At 46.9% G+C, this 18104-nt stretch overlaps 2 protein-coding genes across 9 annotated transcripts; one reads left to right on the forward strand and one right to left on the reverse strand.

Moving 5' to 3' along the window:
* On the reverse strand, nucleotides 1-2352 carry LOC309530476 (olfactomedin-4-like). Its single transcript, XM_082219476.1, has 3 exons — nucleotides 2144-2352; nucleotides 1712-1853; nucleotides 1-920 (listed from the first exon to the last, which is right to left on the reverse strand). The coding sequence occupies exons 1-3, from the start codon at nucleotides 2342-2344 to the stop codon at nucleotides 124-126; spliced, it is 1140 nt and encodes a 379-aa protein (XP_082075602.1). The 5' UTR covers nucleotides 2345-2352; the 3' UTR covers nucleotides 1-123.
* A 4090-nt stretch (nucleotides 2353-6442) lies between these two features.
* On the forward strand, nucleotides 6443-17576 carry LOC309530333 (uncharacterized protein). 8 transcript variants are annotated; one of them, XM_082219193.1, is made up of 7 exons: nucleotides 6701-7109; nucleotides 7502-7546; nucleotides 8941-9448; nucleotides 10715-10796; nucleotides 11075-11157; nucleotides 12483-12609; nucleotides 13381-17576. In XM_082219193.1, the coding sequence occupies exons 3-7, from the start codon at nucleotides 9032-9034 to the stop codon at nucleotides 15117-15119; spliced, it is 2448 nt and encodes an 815-aa protein (XP_082075319.1). In that variant the 5' UTR covers nucleotides 6701-7109; nucleotides 7502-7546; nucleotides 8941-9031; the 3' UTR covers nucleotides 15120-17576. The 8 variants fall into 8 exon arrangements, with proteins under 8 accessions (XP_082075318.1, XP_082075319.1, XP_082075320.1 ...); XM_082219194.1 differs by having other exon boundaries at nucleotides 6701-7105; XM_082219195.1 differs by lacking the exon at nucleotides 7502-7546 and adding an exon at nucleotides 7991-8123 and having other exon boundaries at nucleotides 6701-7105.
* Nucleotides 17577-18104: the final 528 nt, after the last annotated feature.

The following is an 18104-nucleotide window of genomic DNA, read 5'->3' on the forward strand; positions in this document are numbered from 1 at the left end:
CAATTTTATATCCACATTTCACTTGTTAAATTGTTTTTTTAATTGTAATCATGGACATGATTGGTCAGCAGAGAAGATTGCAAAGAAAAGGAAGCTAAGAATCATAGAACTGTAGTGTTTCCTTCATGGAGAGGCCAGCTGGAACACCAGGTTGTAAGAAACCAAGAAGCCATCATTGTACAGATAGAGTCTGCGGTCTGTTGGGTGGTAGTCAACTCCCCGCACTGTACCAAAAGGCTTCTCCAGCACTATGCTAATCTGGCCCTCCTTCCCCGTGTTTGTGTCAAATGTATAGAAGATCTCCTCTTGCTGTGTGTTCAGAGACCGAGTGACGTACAGGACTCCGCAGATGATGAAGGCACTTGTCACAGATGGCTTGTACTGCCGTGTGAACCAGGTCTTCTGCATCTGGAGGGTGTCCTCGTTTATCTTGCTAATCACGATGTTCCCTGTGTTTGCCTCTGTGGAATAAATGGCCCACAACCCACTTTCATCCACAACCAAGTCTATATCTTGCCAAGCCGTCCCTGCATAGGAAAAGCGGTTGTTGTAGGCAGCCCCTGTGATCGTGCTTTTCCAAACCACAGTGTTAGAGCTCAATTCTAATTTATACATCTGATAGGTGTTGTAGTAATTAAAGTACAGGAAATTCTTGTATACTGTTGCTCCACTTCCTTGCCCAGATAGACTAAGTCTCTTAGATGGTGCATAAAATAATAGGTTTTCATAGGATGAGTAAAGATCAATTGTCTGCATGTTCCTTTCATCAGACATTGGGGCCACCCAATAGGCTTCACTTGTAGGGCTGCCTGGAGAGTAGCCTTTGCCCCAGACACCATACCGGTAGCCAGACCCTCTCCAGCTCCAGCTGTGGAGGTGTGGCTTGCTGATGTTCACAAGGCCACTGTGGTTGCAGAAGCCTAGAACCAAACAGAGAAAGAGAAGATGATTTGAAACTACTGGGAGACATGAACATGGTGAAAGAAACATTAAGCCTTCACATTGTTGTTTAGGGTAAAAGTCTGCTTGGGTTTAAGAAGTGTGTTTTCAAGACTCTTCTGATTAAGTCAATGCAATTGGGCTGGAGAAAACCCCACCAGCTAGGCAATCTTCTGAGCTGATGGAAAGGGTGTTTCTACTGCCATTCAGAGGTTAACAGCTTTTATAGTGATGACAAAGTCATTGCAACTCATTTAATAAGGAACCAAAAGAAACTCGCTTTACAGGAAAGGCAGCATTACTGGTCAAAAACCTCAAACATCCCATACTTCCTTCACCTTTCCCCCACTTCATGCTGACTCTCTCCTTTCCACTCCACGAAGGAAGCCCATCATGCCCTATGACAGGCCCAGATCCTTGCAGACACATAGATTATGCTTCCGCCATGTAGAACTTCAAACAACCTATTTATGGTGCAGGATCATTTGCCCTGGTTTGCATGTCTTCCCATTAGCTGCTCATCCAACGCACACTTTGTCACTTTGCAAATTCCAGGAAATTGTGAAGAGGATCTTCACCCATGGTTTATGGTGGGGCGTGGGGAGGATTTAGTTAGGTATGCAATGACCCAAGAACTGTGGAAGCAGCTAGAAACCAGCCATACGAGACCAATGAATGTGCTCCAATCCTCAGGCTTCCCCCACCCCAAAGTCCCAAGCAGTGTTGAGGGCCTCCACTGTCTCCCACGGACTGTCTTAGAAGCCCTGCTGACCTGGTGGAACCAGTTGACCAGAGCCCGGCTCTTCACATTCCTTCAGCCGTTGCTTCAGGGCCAGGATCTCCCGTCGGATGGCCAGGACATTGTTCTTGTCCAGATTCTCCAGATGAGCCACCATCAGGCTCATGTTCTTAATCTGAAGAGAAAAGGAAGGATACAGATCTGGTGACCAACATGCTGCCCTCCTGATATTGTTGGGCTGCAACTCCTGTCTCCGTCTCCTGCCCATTCCCCACTGGCAACCCCCTTTGTCAACTCAGGGACAACCTGAATTAATGCAGGCACACCGATGTCCTTCTGCCTTTCTAATATGTGCCTTTTTATTTTATTTAAAGCATTTCTATGCTCTATTTGGGTTTTTTATATTTCACAAAAGATAAAACCTATCCATCTGTCTGTCTGTCTGTCTGTCTGATCCAGCCTCACCTCCACATAGAGCTGTTGGACCACCACATTGCTCTCTCCCATGGAGGCCTTCAACTGAACCACTAGACTCTCCATCTCCTGGATCTCCAGCTTCAGGACCTCGAAATCCAGCTCCGTGTAGGAGGTTTGGCTCTTGTGCATCTCCTCCACCCGTTGTGTGAGGTTGAAGAGCTTATGGCCATAGACATCCACAATCTTCATATACTCGGTCACCTACAGGACGAGGGAGGAGGAGAAGCCAGGCAGGGAGAGAAGGGAAGGAACTGATGAGCGCCCCTTTACTGAACTGGCCCATTCATGTTCTCCTCCCACTCTTAAACTGAAGTAGTTCCCTCCTTCTTTTCTCAAGATTTCACATGAGGAGAGCTGCTTTTGCTCTGGTGTTCAAGGCTAAGCAAGACTGGCAAACTAGATAAGGTAAAAAGTCATGAAAGCAATTGAAGAGTGGTCAAGGTGAGGATGGAGGAAATTTGGAAGGAGAGGAGAAGAGAGGCCTGCTTCCAAAAAGAGGCAGATGTTTCTCCAAAAGAAAGAGGGGTCCTGGTGGGATCGTAGAGTTGGCCTATTCAGTCTTGTTTTGAGTGACAACTGCTCCAGACTGCTGCCCTTGCCCCAGCAAAGCTGTCTTAATCTTAATAACCAACTACTTGACTTGCATAATTAGGGACGCGGGTGGCACTGTGGGTTAAACCACAGAGCCTAGGACTTGCCGATCAGAAGGTCGGCGGTTTGAATTCCCATGATGGGGTGAGCTCCCATTGTTCAGTCCCAGCTCCTGCCAACCTAGCAGTTCGAAAGAACGCAGTGCAAGTAGATCAATAGGTACCGCTCCGGCGGGAAGGTAAACGGCGTTTCCGTGCGCTGCTCTGGTTCGCCAGAAGCGGCTTAGTCCTGCTGGCCACATGACCCGGAAGGTGTACGCCGGCTCCCTCGGCCAATAAAGCGAGATGAGCGCCGCAACCCAAGAGCTGTCCGTGACTGGGAAGTGCTGGGTGAGATCCCATGGACAACAATACTAAAAGGAAAGGGAGTTCATGATGGCTGGGAGTTTGTTAAGAGGGAGATACTAAAAGCACAACGTCAGGCAATACCAATGAGACGGAAACATGGAAGGTGCCTAAAGAAGCCAGGGTGGCTATCTAAAGAACTTTTAACTGAGTTAAGATTAAAAAAGGATGTGTACAAAAAATGGAAAAGGGGGGAAACCACCAAAGAGGAATTCAAACAAATAGCCAGCACGTGTAGACACAAAGTCAGAAAAGCTAAAGCACAGAATGAACTCAGGCTTGCTAGAGAGGTTAAAAGCAACAAAAAAGGCTTCTATGGGTATGTTCGTAGCAAAAGGAAGAACAAAGAAACAGTGGGGTCACTCAGAGGAGAAGATGGTGAAATGCAAACAGGGGACACAGAAAGGGCTGAACTCCTCAATGCCTTCTTTGCCTCAGTCTTCTCCGATAAGGAAAACAATGCCCGACCTGAAGAATTTGGAGCAAATGATTCAGCAAAGGAAACACAGCCCAGAATAACTAAGGAGATAGTACAAGAATACTTGGCCAGTTTAGATGTATTCAAGTCTCCAGGGCCAGATGAACTGCATCCAAGAGTATTAAAAGAACTGGCAGATGTGATCTCAGAACCACTGGCAGTCATCTTTGAGAATTCCTGGAGAACAGGCGAAGTCCCGGCAGACTGGAGGAGGGCAAATGTTGTCCCTATTTTCAAAAAGGGGAAAAGAGAGGACCCAAATAATTACCGCCCAGTCAATCTGACATCAATACCAGGGAAGATTCTGGAGCAGATCATTAAGCAAACAGTCTGTGCGCACCTAGAAAGGAATGCTGTGATCACCAATAGTCAGCATGGATTTCTGAAAAATAAGTCATGTCAGACTAACCTGATCTCGTTTTTTGACAGAATTACAAGCCTGGTAGATGAAGGGAACGCAGTGGATGTAGCCTACCTTGATTTCAGCAAGGCATTTGACAAGGTGCCCCATGATATTCTTGTAAAGAAACTGGTAAAATGCGGTCTTGACTATGCTACCACTCAGTGGATTTGTAACTGGCTGACTGACCGAACCCAAAGAGTGCTCATCAATGGTTCCTCTTCATCCTGGAGAAGAGTGACTAGTGGGGTGCCACAGGGTTCTGTCTTGGGCCCGGTCTTATTCAACATCTTTATCAACGACTTGGATGATGGACTCAAGGGCATCCTGATCAAATTTGCAGATGACACCAAACTGGGAGGGGTGGCTAACACCCCAGAGGACAGGATCACACTTCAAAATGACCTTGACAGATTAGAGAACTGGGCCAAAACAAACAAGATGAATTTTAACAGGGAGAAATGTAAAGTATTGCACTTGGGCAAAAAAAATGAGAGGCACAAATACAAGATGGGTGACACCTGGCTTGAGAGCAGTACATGTGAAAAGGATCTAGGAGTCTTGGTTGACCACAAACTTGACATGAGCCAACAGTGTGACGCGGCAGCTAAAAAAGCCAATGCAATTCTGGGCTGCATCAATAGGAGTATAGCATCTAGATCAAGGGAAGTAATAGTGCCACTGTATTCTGCTCTGGTCAGACCTCACCTGGAGTACTGTGTCCAGTTCTGGGCACCACAATTCAAGAAGGACACTGACAAACTGGAACGTGTCCAGAGGAGGGCAACCAAAATGGTCAAAGGCCTGGAAATGATGCCTTATGAGGAACGGCTAAGGGAGCTGGGCATGTTTAGCCTGGAGAAGAGGAGGTTAAGGGGTGATATGATAGCCATGTTCAAATATATAAAAGGATGTCACATAGAGGAGGGAGAAAGGTTGTTTTCTGCTGCTCCAGAGAAGCGGACACGGAGCAATGGATCCAAACTACAAGAAAGAAGATTCCACATAAACATTAGGCAGAACTTCCTGACAGTAAGAGCTGTTCGACAGTGGAATTTGCTGCCAAGGAGTGTGGTGGAATCTCCTACTTTGGAGGTCTTTAAGCAGACATAGTCCACTCTTTCTCCTGTCACCCACAGCCATAGAATATGAAGAGAGTGGTCCTTCCAAACTCTGCCTGCCCTCCAACATGTTGCAGAGGGAAATTTGGATCTGCGACTTCTGGGGCCACGCTCCTGAATGAGTCCCGTAAATCACAAAAGAGCAAGGACCCCCCCCAAAAAAAATGGGCGTCTTTTGGGGCCACAGTTTCACGGTAGCCAAAACAGGACATCCTGGGAGCCAATCAGAAGCCAGGGTGGCTTCTGGAATTGCAGGACGTCCCACTCAAAGCAGGACAGTTGACAGGTATGTGAAGACCGCCAAAGATGGAGAGTCCACAACCCATATTGCAGGCATCCCCAAACTCAGCCCTCCAGATGTTTTGGGACTACAACTCCCATTATCCCTAGCTAACAGGACCAGTGGTCAGGGATGATGGGAATTGTAGTCGCAAAACATCTCGAGGGCCGAGTTTGCCTATGCCTGCCATAGTCAATATGGCTGCCTTTCCCACTGTCTGAGATGCTTCTACCCATTTCATCTGCTTAGCCAATCCAGATATTCAGGGCCATCAGGTCCCACCCCAGCCTCCAGCAATCTCTTTTGTTACACTCAATGGGTGTTTGGTGGAGGGCAAGGGGAACCATGGGGCAGGGTCCAGGATGCTCAGATTCCTGCCACCAGACCTCCCCTCTGAGGTCGCCCCAGGGCGCCTGCTCAGCTGAGAGGAGGGTGTCATAGCACAGGTAGCAAATCAGCTGCTGCTCCGTCCCTTGAGGGATTCCCCGCCTCACTTAATTGGCCAAATATTCCAAAAGGGCATCACCCGCCACTATATAAACCCTCTCACCCCCGGCAGCAGCAATGAGGTGGTACAGCTTTCGGGTGCTAAGAGTGTGTCCCTGCTTTGGGAGGGGGAACACAGCCCCCCAGCAAAGTTTGGAGGACGAGCCAAGAGGTATAGCCGGACATTGGAAGACAAAATGTTGCAGGAATTTATGTATAGGTTGCCACTGCAGTAGATATCATGCACATGCAGCCCACTACCAAAATCAGCACCATCACTTTTGTGACTTTTTTGACTGGTCCCAACAAAACACTTCATCACAGTTTCTTCCTATATTCTGCACTATACCAAATGTAAGAATTCACTGATCAATGTATCTATGTACTGGCTCACTGGGAAAACTTCAGAAATTCATATAGACATGTGAGCTCAGCTACTCAGCAGCCCCTCTGCCTGAGGGATAATCCCTGGCAGCCTGATACCAGACAGGTAGCCATTCCAGTAATAACAAACCCAGATGGAGACAAAATCTGCCTGGATGGAGACCTGAGAGCCACGTCTCAATCTCTGGGGGGCTGACCCATGGAAGAGGGAGCCAGCTTCTTTTCTCCTGCCCTAGAGGGGAGGGAGCACCCAGAAGAAGGGACCCAGAGGACCAGAAAGCAGTTTCTGCTGCCTAAAGAGCAGGAAGAACCTTCTGACGGGAAGAGCAGCAGAATCCCTTGGGAGATGGCGGACTCTCCTTCCTTGGAGGTTTCTAAGCAGAGGTTGGATGCTGTGGCTGAGATTCCTGCCTTGCAGGGGGGCTGGAATAGATGACCCTTGGGGCTCCCTCCCAGTCTAGGAGGAGGTTCCTTGCTTCCTGCAACCCCCTTTTCCCTGCAACCTCTTCCTCCAGTTTCTGGCCAAGGGAGGGAGCGGATCACAGAACAAGCAAGAGCGTCCCCTCAAAAGGAGCATCTCTGGGATTGTGCAATGCAGGAGAGAAAAGGCAGAGAGGACTGAGCAGGGGGGACTCGGCTTTGCAAGGGTTAAAGGGAACTGAGCTGCATTCCTAGAGAGGAGAGGAAGGAAGGGGGGGCAGGTCCTCCAGAGGAAAAGCCCCTCCCTCCCCTTCCTGCAAGCGGGGGGGGGCGGGGTTGCTTTCCTCTGCTGCAAAGGCTGCCTTGCTCTCTTCCAGGGGGATCTGGTGAGTCTCTTCCTCCCCCCCGAGGGTGCAGTGGGGAGAAGGGGGGGTCCCAGGGATGCAGCAGGGGAGGGTGGCTCATGTGGGGGGGGGGGAAGCCCCAGGGAGCAGGGGGTCCTGCCAGGGAGGGGCGAGGTGGCAGGAACTGTCTCCTTCCTTTAGATCTTTTGGGGGGGGAGGGGAGGAGGTTACTGCCCCCCCTTCCAGAAAATAAATTATTCCAGAGCCCCCTGGGAAATCTAGCAGATAGAAATCTCGCTTCTGTAAATAAGGCTATCAGTCGGACTTCTGCTGTGTGTGACACGGGTCAGCGTCATTGCACAACAGAGGAAACACGTGTGAATGGTTGCTCCCAAACCTCTTCCTTTGTTTCCCTTCTTTCTTTCTCCTTATTGGCAGAGGAGGCCAGCCAAGCAGATCAAGCCAAGCTTTAGGAGGAGCTGGGTATGTTGAGTTGGAGAAGAGATAGGAGAGTCAGATTAGATGATTTATTACGGTCAGAGACCAGCTTATAAAACACACTTGGGGGTACAGTCACAGAAGTAAAACAGGCAATTTATGTACAACAACAAATTTAAAAACAAAGGACACCAACAAACTATCCCAGGGAGTTGACTCAGAGTCCCCCATGAAACCGAGTTTGGGGATTTTCGTGACGGACTATTTTGAGTTGGGAGATGGTCTGCGCCTACAGATCTGTACACAGAATCTGGCGACCATCCAGGTCATCTTCTGACCTTTGCCTAACAGGAAAAGGTCTAATTTTTGCTTTTGCGGGAGGTCAGCGAGCCTCACCAGCAGGGGATCAATGGTCTTACTACGTGCCTCTTCGTAAACGGGACGTCTAAAGAACAAGTGTTTTGGCTTCCTATCTCTCCCAATGGGCAGGTGAGAAGTCTCTGAGCATACGGGGCTTTTCTAAAGGCTCCATCCAGGACCAGCGAGGGAAGAGCCGAGCTTCTGGCGAGTGTCAAGGCTCTTCTTGCATTTCTAGATGCGAGAAAGAAGAGATATTCTGCCGGTGCAGCTATATATTTCTCGATTTCTCCAATTTTATGGTCGGGGCACCTTGCGCAGTCCTGTTGTCTCTCGGTGTCTAATATTCTTTGCCTGACCGTTCCTTTTGCCTGGCCCAAGCCCAGACTTAGAAGGGCTTGAGGGGCAAAACCCAGTTTCCGGAGGGTGCTCAGGACTGCAGTCTGCCAGCCTGACTGGAATTGGTCACAGAGGATCAATGGGGCTATCCCTCGGGGGAGCAGATACAATGTCAGCCATTTGTAGATTGATGTTAGGCAGATGCTAGCCTCCACTCTCATCATCCCCGTTTCTCATCTAACCCATGCGTTTGAGACACATCTGGGCACTTGAACGAGGGCTCTAAGAAGTCTAGATTGAACTCTCTCAAGGGGGGAGGAAGGCAGGCGCAAAAAGGAACCATAAAGGAGTTGTGCCAAAGTTTTGGCCTTGTATAGTTTTAGAGCTGCGGGAACGAAGAAGCCCCCTTGTGCTCTGAAAAATTTGCAGATTTTTCCGCTGAACTCCCAATGGAGTTTATGTGTACTTTGTTGGTTCCTGAGGCCTGTACCACCATTCCTAGATACTTGTAGTTTGTGATTCGCCTCACATTAATCTCTTCGCTTGCCTCCAGAATTCCACAATCTCCCTTCTAGAGGCCTACATCTCCTCCTCCTCCTTTTTTGAAAGATAGCTCAGAGTCTGGGCTGTGGTGCAATCCTACCCTGGTTCCCAGCAAGACTCATCCATGCTTGCTCAGGGAACCTTTTTCTTCTCCTGATATTGTACAGCTTTTGTAACAGAACAATGTATTTGCTTTGTAGGATTTGCTAGAGCTTCTCATTCAGACAGACAGAACTTGGCAGAAGACCAAAGGGTTCCTTCCCATCTCTCAGAGGCTTCCTGAGAGCACAGATGGATGAACAAGATCCAGCTGGCCCTAGAGCAGGAAGAGGCAATGCCATCCAAACTGGGAGCAGTGGGGGGTTCTGGGAAAACTCTGTGCAGAAGATCCTGGGTGAGGAGGATACCCACTCCTCAGAGGTGCAGAGCCAGCAGTTGAGGCAGTTCTGTTTCCAGGAGGCCAAAGGACCCCGAGAGGTTTGCAGCCAACTCTACCACCTTGATCATCAGTGGCTGAAGCCAGAAAGGCACACGAAAGCTGAGATGCTGGACCTGGTGATCTTGGAGCAGTTCCTGGCTGTCCTTCCACCAGAGATGGAGAGCTGGGTGAGGGAATGCGGAGCGGAGACCAGTTCCCAGGCGGTGGCCCTGGCCGAAGGTTTCCTCCTGAGTCAGGCAGAGGAGAGAAAGGAGGCAGAGAGAAAGCAGGTGAGAGAGACTTTCCTCTGGATACTCCCAAGGGGCTCCAAACAGGATGGAGAACATCCAGAAAAGGTCTGCTGATGGCCCATCCATTTTCGGGGAATGAGATCTAACACCCTTAAAGTATCTGTCTTTGCGTTCTCTTTGTAATATTTCTCACCTTTCAGGTGAGGGCAGGGCAGCAGCTGAAGAAGGAGCAAAAAGGGTTTTCTTGTCTGTGTGTTTCTTGTGGCTGATTAGCTGCTCTCCCTGTGCAAAGGTCAGAGGGGGCAGGGTTTCCGTTGAGGCAGGGGATTAAGCTGTGGGAGAAGCTTATCCGAGCTTGCAGGGCAGTGGGGGGGGGAGTTATTTGTCCTGTCTTCACGCTTTTTATGATGGAGGACCGCTGTAGCCACCCCCAACGACACGTTCTCAAGATGGAGGTTGAGGGAACAGCTGCAGTCGCCTGCGGTTCCTGCGCAATGTTTGCCATCTTGCCAAAGGTTGCAGGCAGCTTTACCTGCAGCAATTGCATGTTGATTGCGCTCTTAGAAGACAAAGTCCAGCAACTGGAGGAACGTGTAGCTACGTTCCAAAGAATTTGAGAGCTGGAGCTCTTCTTGGAAGCAACAGAGCAAACCGTCTCCACCAAGGAGGAGAATCATAGAGTTGGAAGAGACCACAAGGGCCATCGAGTCCAACCCCCTGCCAAGCAGGAAACACCATCAGAGCACTCCTGACATATGGTTGTCAAGCCTCTGCTTAAAGACCTCCAAAGAAGGAGACTCCACTACACTCCTTGGCAGCAAATTCCACTGTCGAACAGCTCTTACTGTCAGGAAGTTCTTCCTAATGTTTAGGTAGAATCTTCTTTCCTGTAGTTTAGATCCATTGCTCTGTGTCCGCTTCTCTGGAGCAGAAGAAAACAACCTTTCTCCCTCCTCTATATGACATCCTTTTATATATTTGAACATGGCTATCATATCACCCCTTAACCTCCTCTTCTCCAGGCTAAACATGCCCAGCTCCCTTAGCCGTTCCTCATAAGGCATCGTTTCCAGGCCTTTGACCATTTTGGTTGCCCTCCTCTGGACACGTTCCAGTTTGTCAGTGTCCTTCTTGAACTGTGGTGCCCAGAACTGGACACAGTACTCCAGGTGAGGTCTGACCAGAGCAGAATACAGTGGCACTATTACTTCCCTTGATCTAGATGCTATACTCCTATTGATGCAGCCCAGAATTGCATTGGCTTTTTTTACCGTTTACTGTTTTGAATTCTTGTTGTTTTTTCAGAAAAGGGATCATTTTGCAGAAATGGACCTGGATTCCTGTGAGGCAGAGAGGCCTCCGTTGGACACCAGAGAGAGGCCACTGGGTAAGGAGGCTTTTCTCCATTTGGTCTTGTTCTGTTGGTTTTCCAACTCATCTGGGGGTTCTTTTTATCTTGGTTTTTTGAGGGGTGCTGGTTGGGAACAAGGGTTCAGAGGAGGGGAGATGTATTTCTGCACACCTTACATGAAATGGGCACAAACCTTCAACTGCACTCAGCAGGTAAGGCTTTCTCAAAGCCCATCTGTAGTAAGAGATGTTCTGTTTCCTCTGTGAGAGAAGCAGGCACTCCGAGCATCCTGCTTACCTTTTTTTCTTTTGCAGGTGAAAGAATGATGCCGGCAAGACCTCCTGATCCATCTTTTCATGGGGGCAGAAGGGAAGCAGTGGCTGTGGAACCAGATCAGGTCAGGGGAAGCTGCCTTGTGGGGTCAGAGGCCGAGGGATGGAGCAATGTCATGGACTGCTTGGGCACAGAGGAGTGGTGGGAGGAAGCAGCCGGGGAACCAGGAAGAGAAGATGGCTCTGAGCCCAAGGAGTGGAGGTGGAAGAAGGATGAGTGATCAGAGGGAGAAGCCTGGGAAGAGGAGGTGTCAGAAGCTGAAGGGATAACAGGGCTTAGTGAGCTGGGAGACTCTGTGGCAGAATGCAGTGCAGAATCAGAGGTAGAAGAGGAAGGAGGCGAGTGGGAGAGGAAGGTCGAGAGGCAGACAAGAGTCAGGAGAAGGAGGAGCCACCGGGGGCTCCCTCTCCTTCTGCCAGAATCCACCCTCCCTGCTTGTCTCTCAGAGCCAAGAGAGGTCTAACATGGAGGAGCAAAGGCAGGCTGCACACTGGCACACTGTTCAATCACTTGCCAGAAACCCCAGAGAGGAGGGGACTTGGAAAGCTGTGGGGAGCCAGGGGCCTTCACTCTCAGCAACTGCTTTTGTGGACGAAGAGGCTCAGGGAATGAGCTACTGTTCTCATGAGGCCCGAAACTCAGCCAAGTCTGTGAACATCGTGTTCTTGCTGATAAAGAGTTAACTCCAGCTGTGAACTGTGGGATTTCCTGCCCAGATAACTCTGTGACACCAGCCTTCTGAATGTTGACAGTAGGGTTCATCTGTAGTTGCAGTTTTCATGGAATCCTAGAGTTGAAAGGGACCCCAAGGGTCTTCAAGTCCCACCCCCTGCATTGCAGGAGTCTCAGCTAGATCCTCCAAGACAGATGGCCATCCAAACTAGGCTTCTTGTATTTCTATATTCATCACTGAATGCTAAAATAGGCTTCTAAGCAGCAGACAGACGAGTACAAATAATTTCCAGGATTCACCTAGCCAGCCCTATCTGCTGCGAAATGGGGCCTGCCCCCCATTCCTCCCCCTCTCCATGCCCCCATGAACCCCTTGAATTTGGCTCTAGGGCGTTGGAAGGGAACCTCTCCAGAACAACTCACGAGGAGAGGAGAAAGTGGATACTTCCATCGGGGAAACTGGAATGCTTGTGTAGGCAGAAAAACGTAAACATAAGCTGGAGTACCACCTATTTGCAAAAAGACGAATACCCACACTTAAAATGCAGAATAAAAGAATTCAATTAAAGCGTTGAAATAGGTACCCATAACAAAAATGTGCAGCAAAGCAATCCTATTGAAATAATACAGCAATTAACAGGAAGGAAATAACAGAGCATTGTGTAGCAGATCATATTTCTGCTGTCTCAGAGCAGGACATTTCCCTTTTTCTTTTAGGGTCCAGTGTGCTTTGAAGATGTCGCTGTTCGTTTCATGGACGAGGAGTGGGCGTTGCTGGATCCTGACCAGAGAGCTCTGCATAAGGACGTCATGGAGGAGAATTGGGGGATCGTGGCCTCTCTTGGTAAGCCTCCGTGTGGGATCGTCCTATCTGCTAGGAAATTCAAAAAATACCTCTATGTGACAAACCTCATATATGTCAGCTTCAGAGTTGTTAGAATAGATAAGTAGCTTCTTTCAGGATTTCTGTTTTTGTTTTTGCTGCTGTCAGTCTTGGGTTGACCAAAGAGACAAATTACATTAGAGATGGAAGGGATGCCATGACTGGGCCAAACAACATCTGCCCCAGAGAAGAGCCAGGCTGATTGAATCTCAGGTAGTACAAGCAATGAGAATAATAGTAATAATAATAATTTTTATTTATACCCTGACCATCTGGTTGGTTTGCCCCAGCCAATCTGGGAAGCTTCCAACACATATACAGTGGTACCTCTGGTTGCGAATGGGATCCGGCCAGATCCCGAGGTTTTCGCAACACAAGGATCAGGGCGCATGGATTTGTCGCTTTCATAAGCTGATGTTTATATAAACCGAGGGTTACGTAACCCGAGGTGCTACTGTATAAACATGAAACAGTAATAATAACAACAATCTAATCCAATGAAAAAAGTACAAAAATTTTACAAAAGGTACAAAATTTATGAAATGAGTAACGTACTTCAAACAAAGCAACATTCAACCAACACTTAGAATCCAATAATAAATACATTGGTTTATTGCAAATAACAAAGGTAATGAAGACTGCCTTCTCTACAACAAATTTAATGAGCATTATTCCCTAACTGGGGGCTCCATTTGTTCCTGAGGCTCTAATCCCTTTTTCTCTCCATTGCAGATTGTGATGAATTGGAAATCAAGAACAAAGATGACCACAACACAATCTGCAGAGTGGAGAAGGCACGTAAAAATTTGGAATGTAGAAAGAGCTGCAGTCAGAGTTCCCATTCCAGTTCCCATCAACAAAATCTCATTGGAAAGAAACCCTATCGGTGCGTGGAATGTGGAAAGAGCTTCAGTCAGAGCTCCGATCTCACTTCCCATCAAAGAATTCATACAGGGGAGAAACCCTATCAGTGCGTGGAATGTGGAAAGAGCTTCAGTAGCAGCTCCAATCTCACTTCCCATGAAAGAATTCATACAGGGGAGAAACCCTATCAGTGCATTGAATGTGGAAAGAGATTCAGTGCGAGCTACTCTCTAACATCCCATCAAAGAATTCATACAGGGGAGAAACCCTATCAGTGTGTGGAATGTGGAAAGAGCTTCAGTAGCAGCTCCAATCTCACTTCCCATCAAAGAATTCATACAGGGGAGAAACCCTATCAGTGTGTGGAATGTGGAAAGAGCTTCAGTCACAGCCACAGTCTCACTAAACATCAAAGAATTCATATAGGGGAGAAAACCTATCAGTGTGTGGAATGTGGAAAGAGCTTCAGTACGAGCTCCGATCTCACTAGGCATCAGAGAATTCATACAGGGGAGAAACCCTATCAGTGTGTGGAATGTCGAAAGAGGTTCAGTCACAGCCACAGTCTCACTTCCCATCAAAGAATTCATACAGGGGAGAGACCCTATCAGTGCGTCGAATGTGGAAATAGCTTCAGTCACAGCCATAGTCTCACTTCCCATCAAATAATTCATACAGGGGAGAAACCCTATCAGTGTGTGGAATGTGGAAAGAGCTTCAGTCACAGCCACAGTCTCACTTCCCATCAAAGAATTCATACAGGGGAGAAGCCCTATCAGTGTGTGGAATGTGGAAAGAGCTTCAGTACGAACTCTGAGCTCACTTCCCATCAAAGAATTCATATAGGGGAGAAACCCTATCAGTGTATGGAATGTGGAAAGAGCTTCAGTATGAGCTACCATCTCACTTCCCATCAAATAATTCATACAGGGGAGAAACCCTATCGGTGCATGGAATGTGGAAAGAGCTTCAGTAGAAGCTCTGATCTCACTAAACATCAAAGAATTCATACAGGGGAGAAACCCTATCAGTGTGTGGAATGTGGAAAGAGCTTCACTGATAGCTCCAATCTCAATTCCCATCAAATAATTCATTCAGGGGAGAAACCCTATCAGTGTGTGGAATGTGGAAAGAGCTTCAGTAGCAGGTCCTCTCTCACTAAGCATCGAAGAATTCATACAGGGGGGAAACCCTATCAGTGCATTAAATGTGGAAAGAGCTTGAGAAGCAGCTTCGATCTCACTAAACATCAAAGAATTCATACAGGGGAGAATCCCTATCAATGTGTGGAATGTGGAAAGAGCTTCAGTCAGAACTGCAATCTCACTTCCCATCAAAGAATTCATACAGGGGAGAAACCCTATCAGTGCATTGAATGTGGAAAGAGCTTCAGTATGAGCTCCAATCTCACTAAACATCAAAGAATTCATACAGGGGAAAAACCCTATCAGTGTGTGGAATGTGGAAGGAATTTCAGTATGAGCTCCGATCTCACTAAACATCAAAGAATTCATACTAGGGAGAAACCCTATCAGTGCATGGAATGTGGAAAGAGCTTCAGCCAGAGCTCCAATCTCACTTCCCATCAAACAATTCATACAGGGTAGAAACCCTATCAGTGTGTGGAATGTGGAAAGAGCTTCAATCAAAAGTCCAGTCTCACTTACCACCAAAGAATTCATACAGGGGAGAATCACGGAATTGTAGAATTTTTGAGCTTGAAGTGATCCCTGGTGCAGTCTATTTCACCCCACCAGATGTCAAAGAGAACAACAACTACCAGACTTTTAGAAGACATCTGAAGGCAGCCCTGTTTAGGGAAGCTTTTAATGTTTGATGTGTTAGTATTTTAATATTTTATTTGAAGCCGCCCAGAGTGGCTGGGGAAGCCCAGCCAGATGGGCGGGGTATAATCATTATCATTATCATTTTATTTTCTTACTCCTGTAGTAACCTATGTTATCCATCATTTGAGAACCACAATATTTTTCTGCCTTTGCTCTTCTTTCATTTTTATCACAGTCTTTGAACTCTAATACTTTGAAGGAGCAAGGTTTTAATTTCATGAAGTGAGGCAGCTCACCCTCTATTAACAGTCGTAGCTGAGATAGGAAGACCATGTTGAGGGTCTGGAGAGAGTGTTCAGATGGGACTTAATCTGGAAGGAGAAGCTGTGGGAAGACTCTTCTTCTGGGGTCTCCTTCCATTCGGGAGGGGAGAGATTTTCTAGGAAAAGGAGATTTCTGAGTCAGTAAAAAGGACTCCGATGATCCCCTGGGTCTGGCATACAAAGGAAAATACCTTGGGAGTGGGACTGCTGAGAGAGAGGGGAACCGAGGAAAAGTGGCCCCTCGCTCACAGACCAAAGTATGAAGCCATGAAGGAAGCTGGGCTGTCTGTCATAACTAAGGAAGGGAATGAGAGAGAAGCAGCAGAAACAGAGTTAAGCCTTTTAGCATTTATTCTGGATACCTGAAGTGTGACAACTGATTATGAGAGGAGGGAGTTTAAGAGAAGCTGTGCCTGTACAGTAGTACCTCGGGTTAAGTACTTAATTTGTTCTGGAGGTCTGTTCTTAACCGGAAACTGTTCTTAACCTGAAGCACCACTTTAGCAAATGGGGCCGCCGGAGCATGATTTCTGTTCTCAACCTGAAGCAAAGTTCTTAACCCGAGGTACCATTTCTGGGTTAGCGGAGTCTGTAGCCTGAAGCGTATGTAACCTGAAGCCTTTGTAACCCAAGGTACCATTGTAGTATCTTGTTTAATCCTGTGACATTTAGCTGAAGTAATAAGTTAACGTCTTCCTGACAGAGGCCTTTCAGAATCTGATTCAGAGCCAAATTTGGAGACATATGTCAAACAGACAATTTCAGAATGGCTGGGAGAAAGCAAAGATTGGTTGGATGGGCTTTCAGAGAGCTGTTTCAGAACTAGATCGCGTCAAAATTGAGAACGGAGGCACCCAGGAGATGTTTGATTAACACTAGTAACAAAAAGAGTGAAGGACGCAATCCTTCAGAACAGTTTTGAAAAAAATCTTGTGGTTTCCGAATAGAAAGTAGATATCTTTAGAGAGATTCCACTGAAATTGAGACTTAGAAGAACCAAATATAGATATTTAACAATAGCACTCAGAAGAGCTGACATTAGATATAAATGGGAATTCCCAGAGGGCATTTCCTTTACTTACACGAAAAGGAGATACAGGCTAACATCAGAATTTCAGAGAGTCCTTTGACAAATACAGGAGTGACTTAGATTCCAACTGCTGAAAGGCACATACGGTATTTTGTTAGATTGGGAGACGAAAGATGAAGAGGTGAAACCAGTTATGATTAAATGGGCACAAGATATAGGTCATAATATTATTGTGGAAGATTGGGAAAGGTTATGGAAAACCAATTTAAAATTCACAGAGTGTTCCTTGCTGAAAGAAAATTATATGAAGATGATGTATAGATGCTATATGACACCAGTGCAGTTAGGAAGAATGAACAAAACCAGCTCAAATATGTGTTGGAAGTGGAAAGAAAGAGACGGGACTTTTTACCATATGTGGTAGGATTGTAATGAAATCAAAAAGTTTTGGAAAATGATATATAATGAGTTGAAGAAAATGTTCCAATTAACATTTGTTTAAAAACCTGAAGCATTCTTGTTAGGGATTGTAGGAAAAGACCTGCCAAGGAAACTGAAAAATATCTTTATGTATGAGACAACGACGGCAAGAGTCTTAACAGCACAAGGATGGAAGAATGAGGAAATCCCGACTAAAGAACTATGGCAAGAGAAATTGATGGAAATCACAGAATTGGCAAAATTGACACACAAACTACGTGACAAGGATAACTGTGATTTTAAAGATGAATGGGAACCCTTTACAAAGTACTTACAGAAGCAACAAAATGAACTGGACTCCTTAGCAGGTTTTGAACAAACATTTACAAACTTTTTATTGATAACATTTAGATAGATAAATTAAGGATCTGTACAGTTTTGTAACATGCAGAAAATAACATATGTTGATAAACCAGAGAGAGAAGCTGCGGGAAGTCTGGGGGGGAGGGGAGGGTGGGTCAGGTTTTTTGGAGAGGGGAAAAATATGGGGAGGGGGTTAAGGATAATATGTTTTTGGATAAAATGTTATGTTGAAATTACTAATAAAAATATTTTTATAAAACATTTTGAAAGTGTGTGTGTGTGCTACTAATGCAGCACTCCTTTTAAAACTTGAGTGGAGACTCACTGCTCACCTGCTTTTACGGCCACTATGGGGCTGTGGTGATTCATCCAAGGGAGGCTCCTCTGCTGGCCCTCCGAAGATTCTGACATAGTCCACTCTTTCTCCTGTCACCCACAGCCATAGAATATGAAGAGAGTGGTCCTCCCAAACTCTGCCTGCCCCCCAACATGTTGCAGAGGGAAATTGGGACCTGCGACTTCTGGGGCCACGCTCCTGAATGAGTCACATAAATCACGTGAAAGCAAGGACCCCCCAAAATGGGCGTCTTTTGGGGCCACAGTTTCACGGGAGCCAAAACAGGACATTCTGGGAGCCAATCAGAAGCCAGGGTGGCTTCTGGAATTGCA

Source organism: Podarcis vaucheri (assembly GCF_965113315.1).
Source record: "Podarcis vaucheri genome assembly, chromosome: 4".
Classification (NCBI taxonomy): Eukaryota; Metazoa; Chordata; class Lepidosauria; order Squamata; family Lacertidae; genus Podarcis; species Podarcis vaucheri.

What these genes read in the sequence shown, in the direction of transcription:
- LOC309530476 (XM_082219476.1), bottom strand. Translation starts at nt 2,344, where the DNA reads ATGAAGATTGTGGATGTCTATGGCCATAAGCTCTTCAACCTCACACAA. An exon ending in TCCAACAGCTCTATGTGGAG is followed by an intron (nt 1,854 to 2,143) that starts GTGAGGCTGGAT and finishes TTTTCTCTTCAG; the next exon opens with ATTAAGAACATGAGCCTGAT. An exon ending in TGGTCAACTGGTTCCACCAG is followed by an intron (nt 921 to 1,711) that starts GTCAGCAGGGCT and finishes GTTTGGTTCTAG; the next exon opens with GCTTCTGCAACCACAGTGGC.
- LOC309530333 (XM_082219192.1), top strand. Translation starts at nt 9,032, where the DNA reads ATGGATGAACAAGATCCAGCTGGCCCTAGAGCAGGAAGAGGCAATGCC. An exon ending in AGGAGGCAGAGAGAAAGCAG is followed by an intron (nt 9,449 to 10,714) that starts GTGAGAGAGACT and finishes TTGTTTTTTCAG; the next exon opens with AAAAGGGATCATTTTGCAGA. An exon ending in CACCAGAGAGAGGCCACTGG is followed by an intron (nt 10,797 to 11,074) that starts GTAAGGAGGCTT and finishes TTTCTTTTGCAG; the next exon opens with GTGAAAGAATGATGCCGGCA.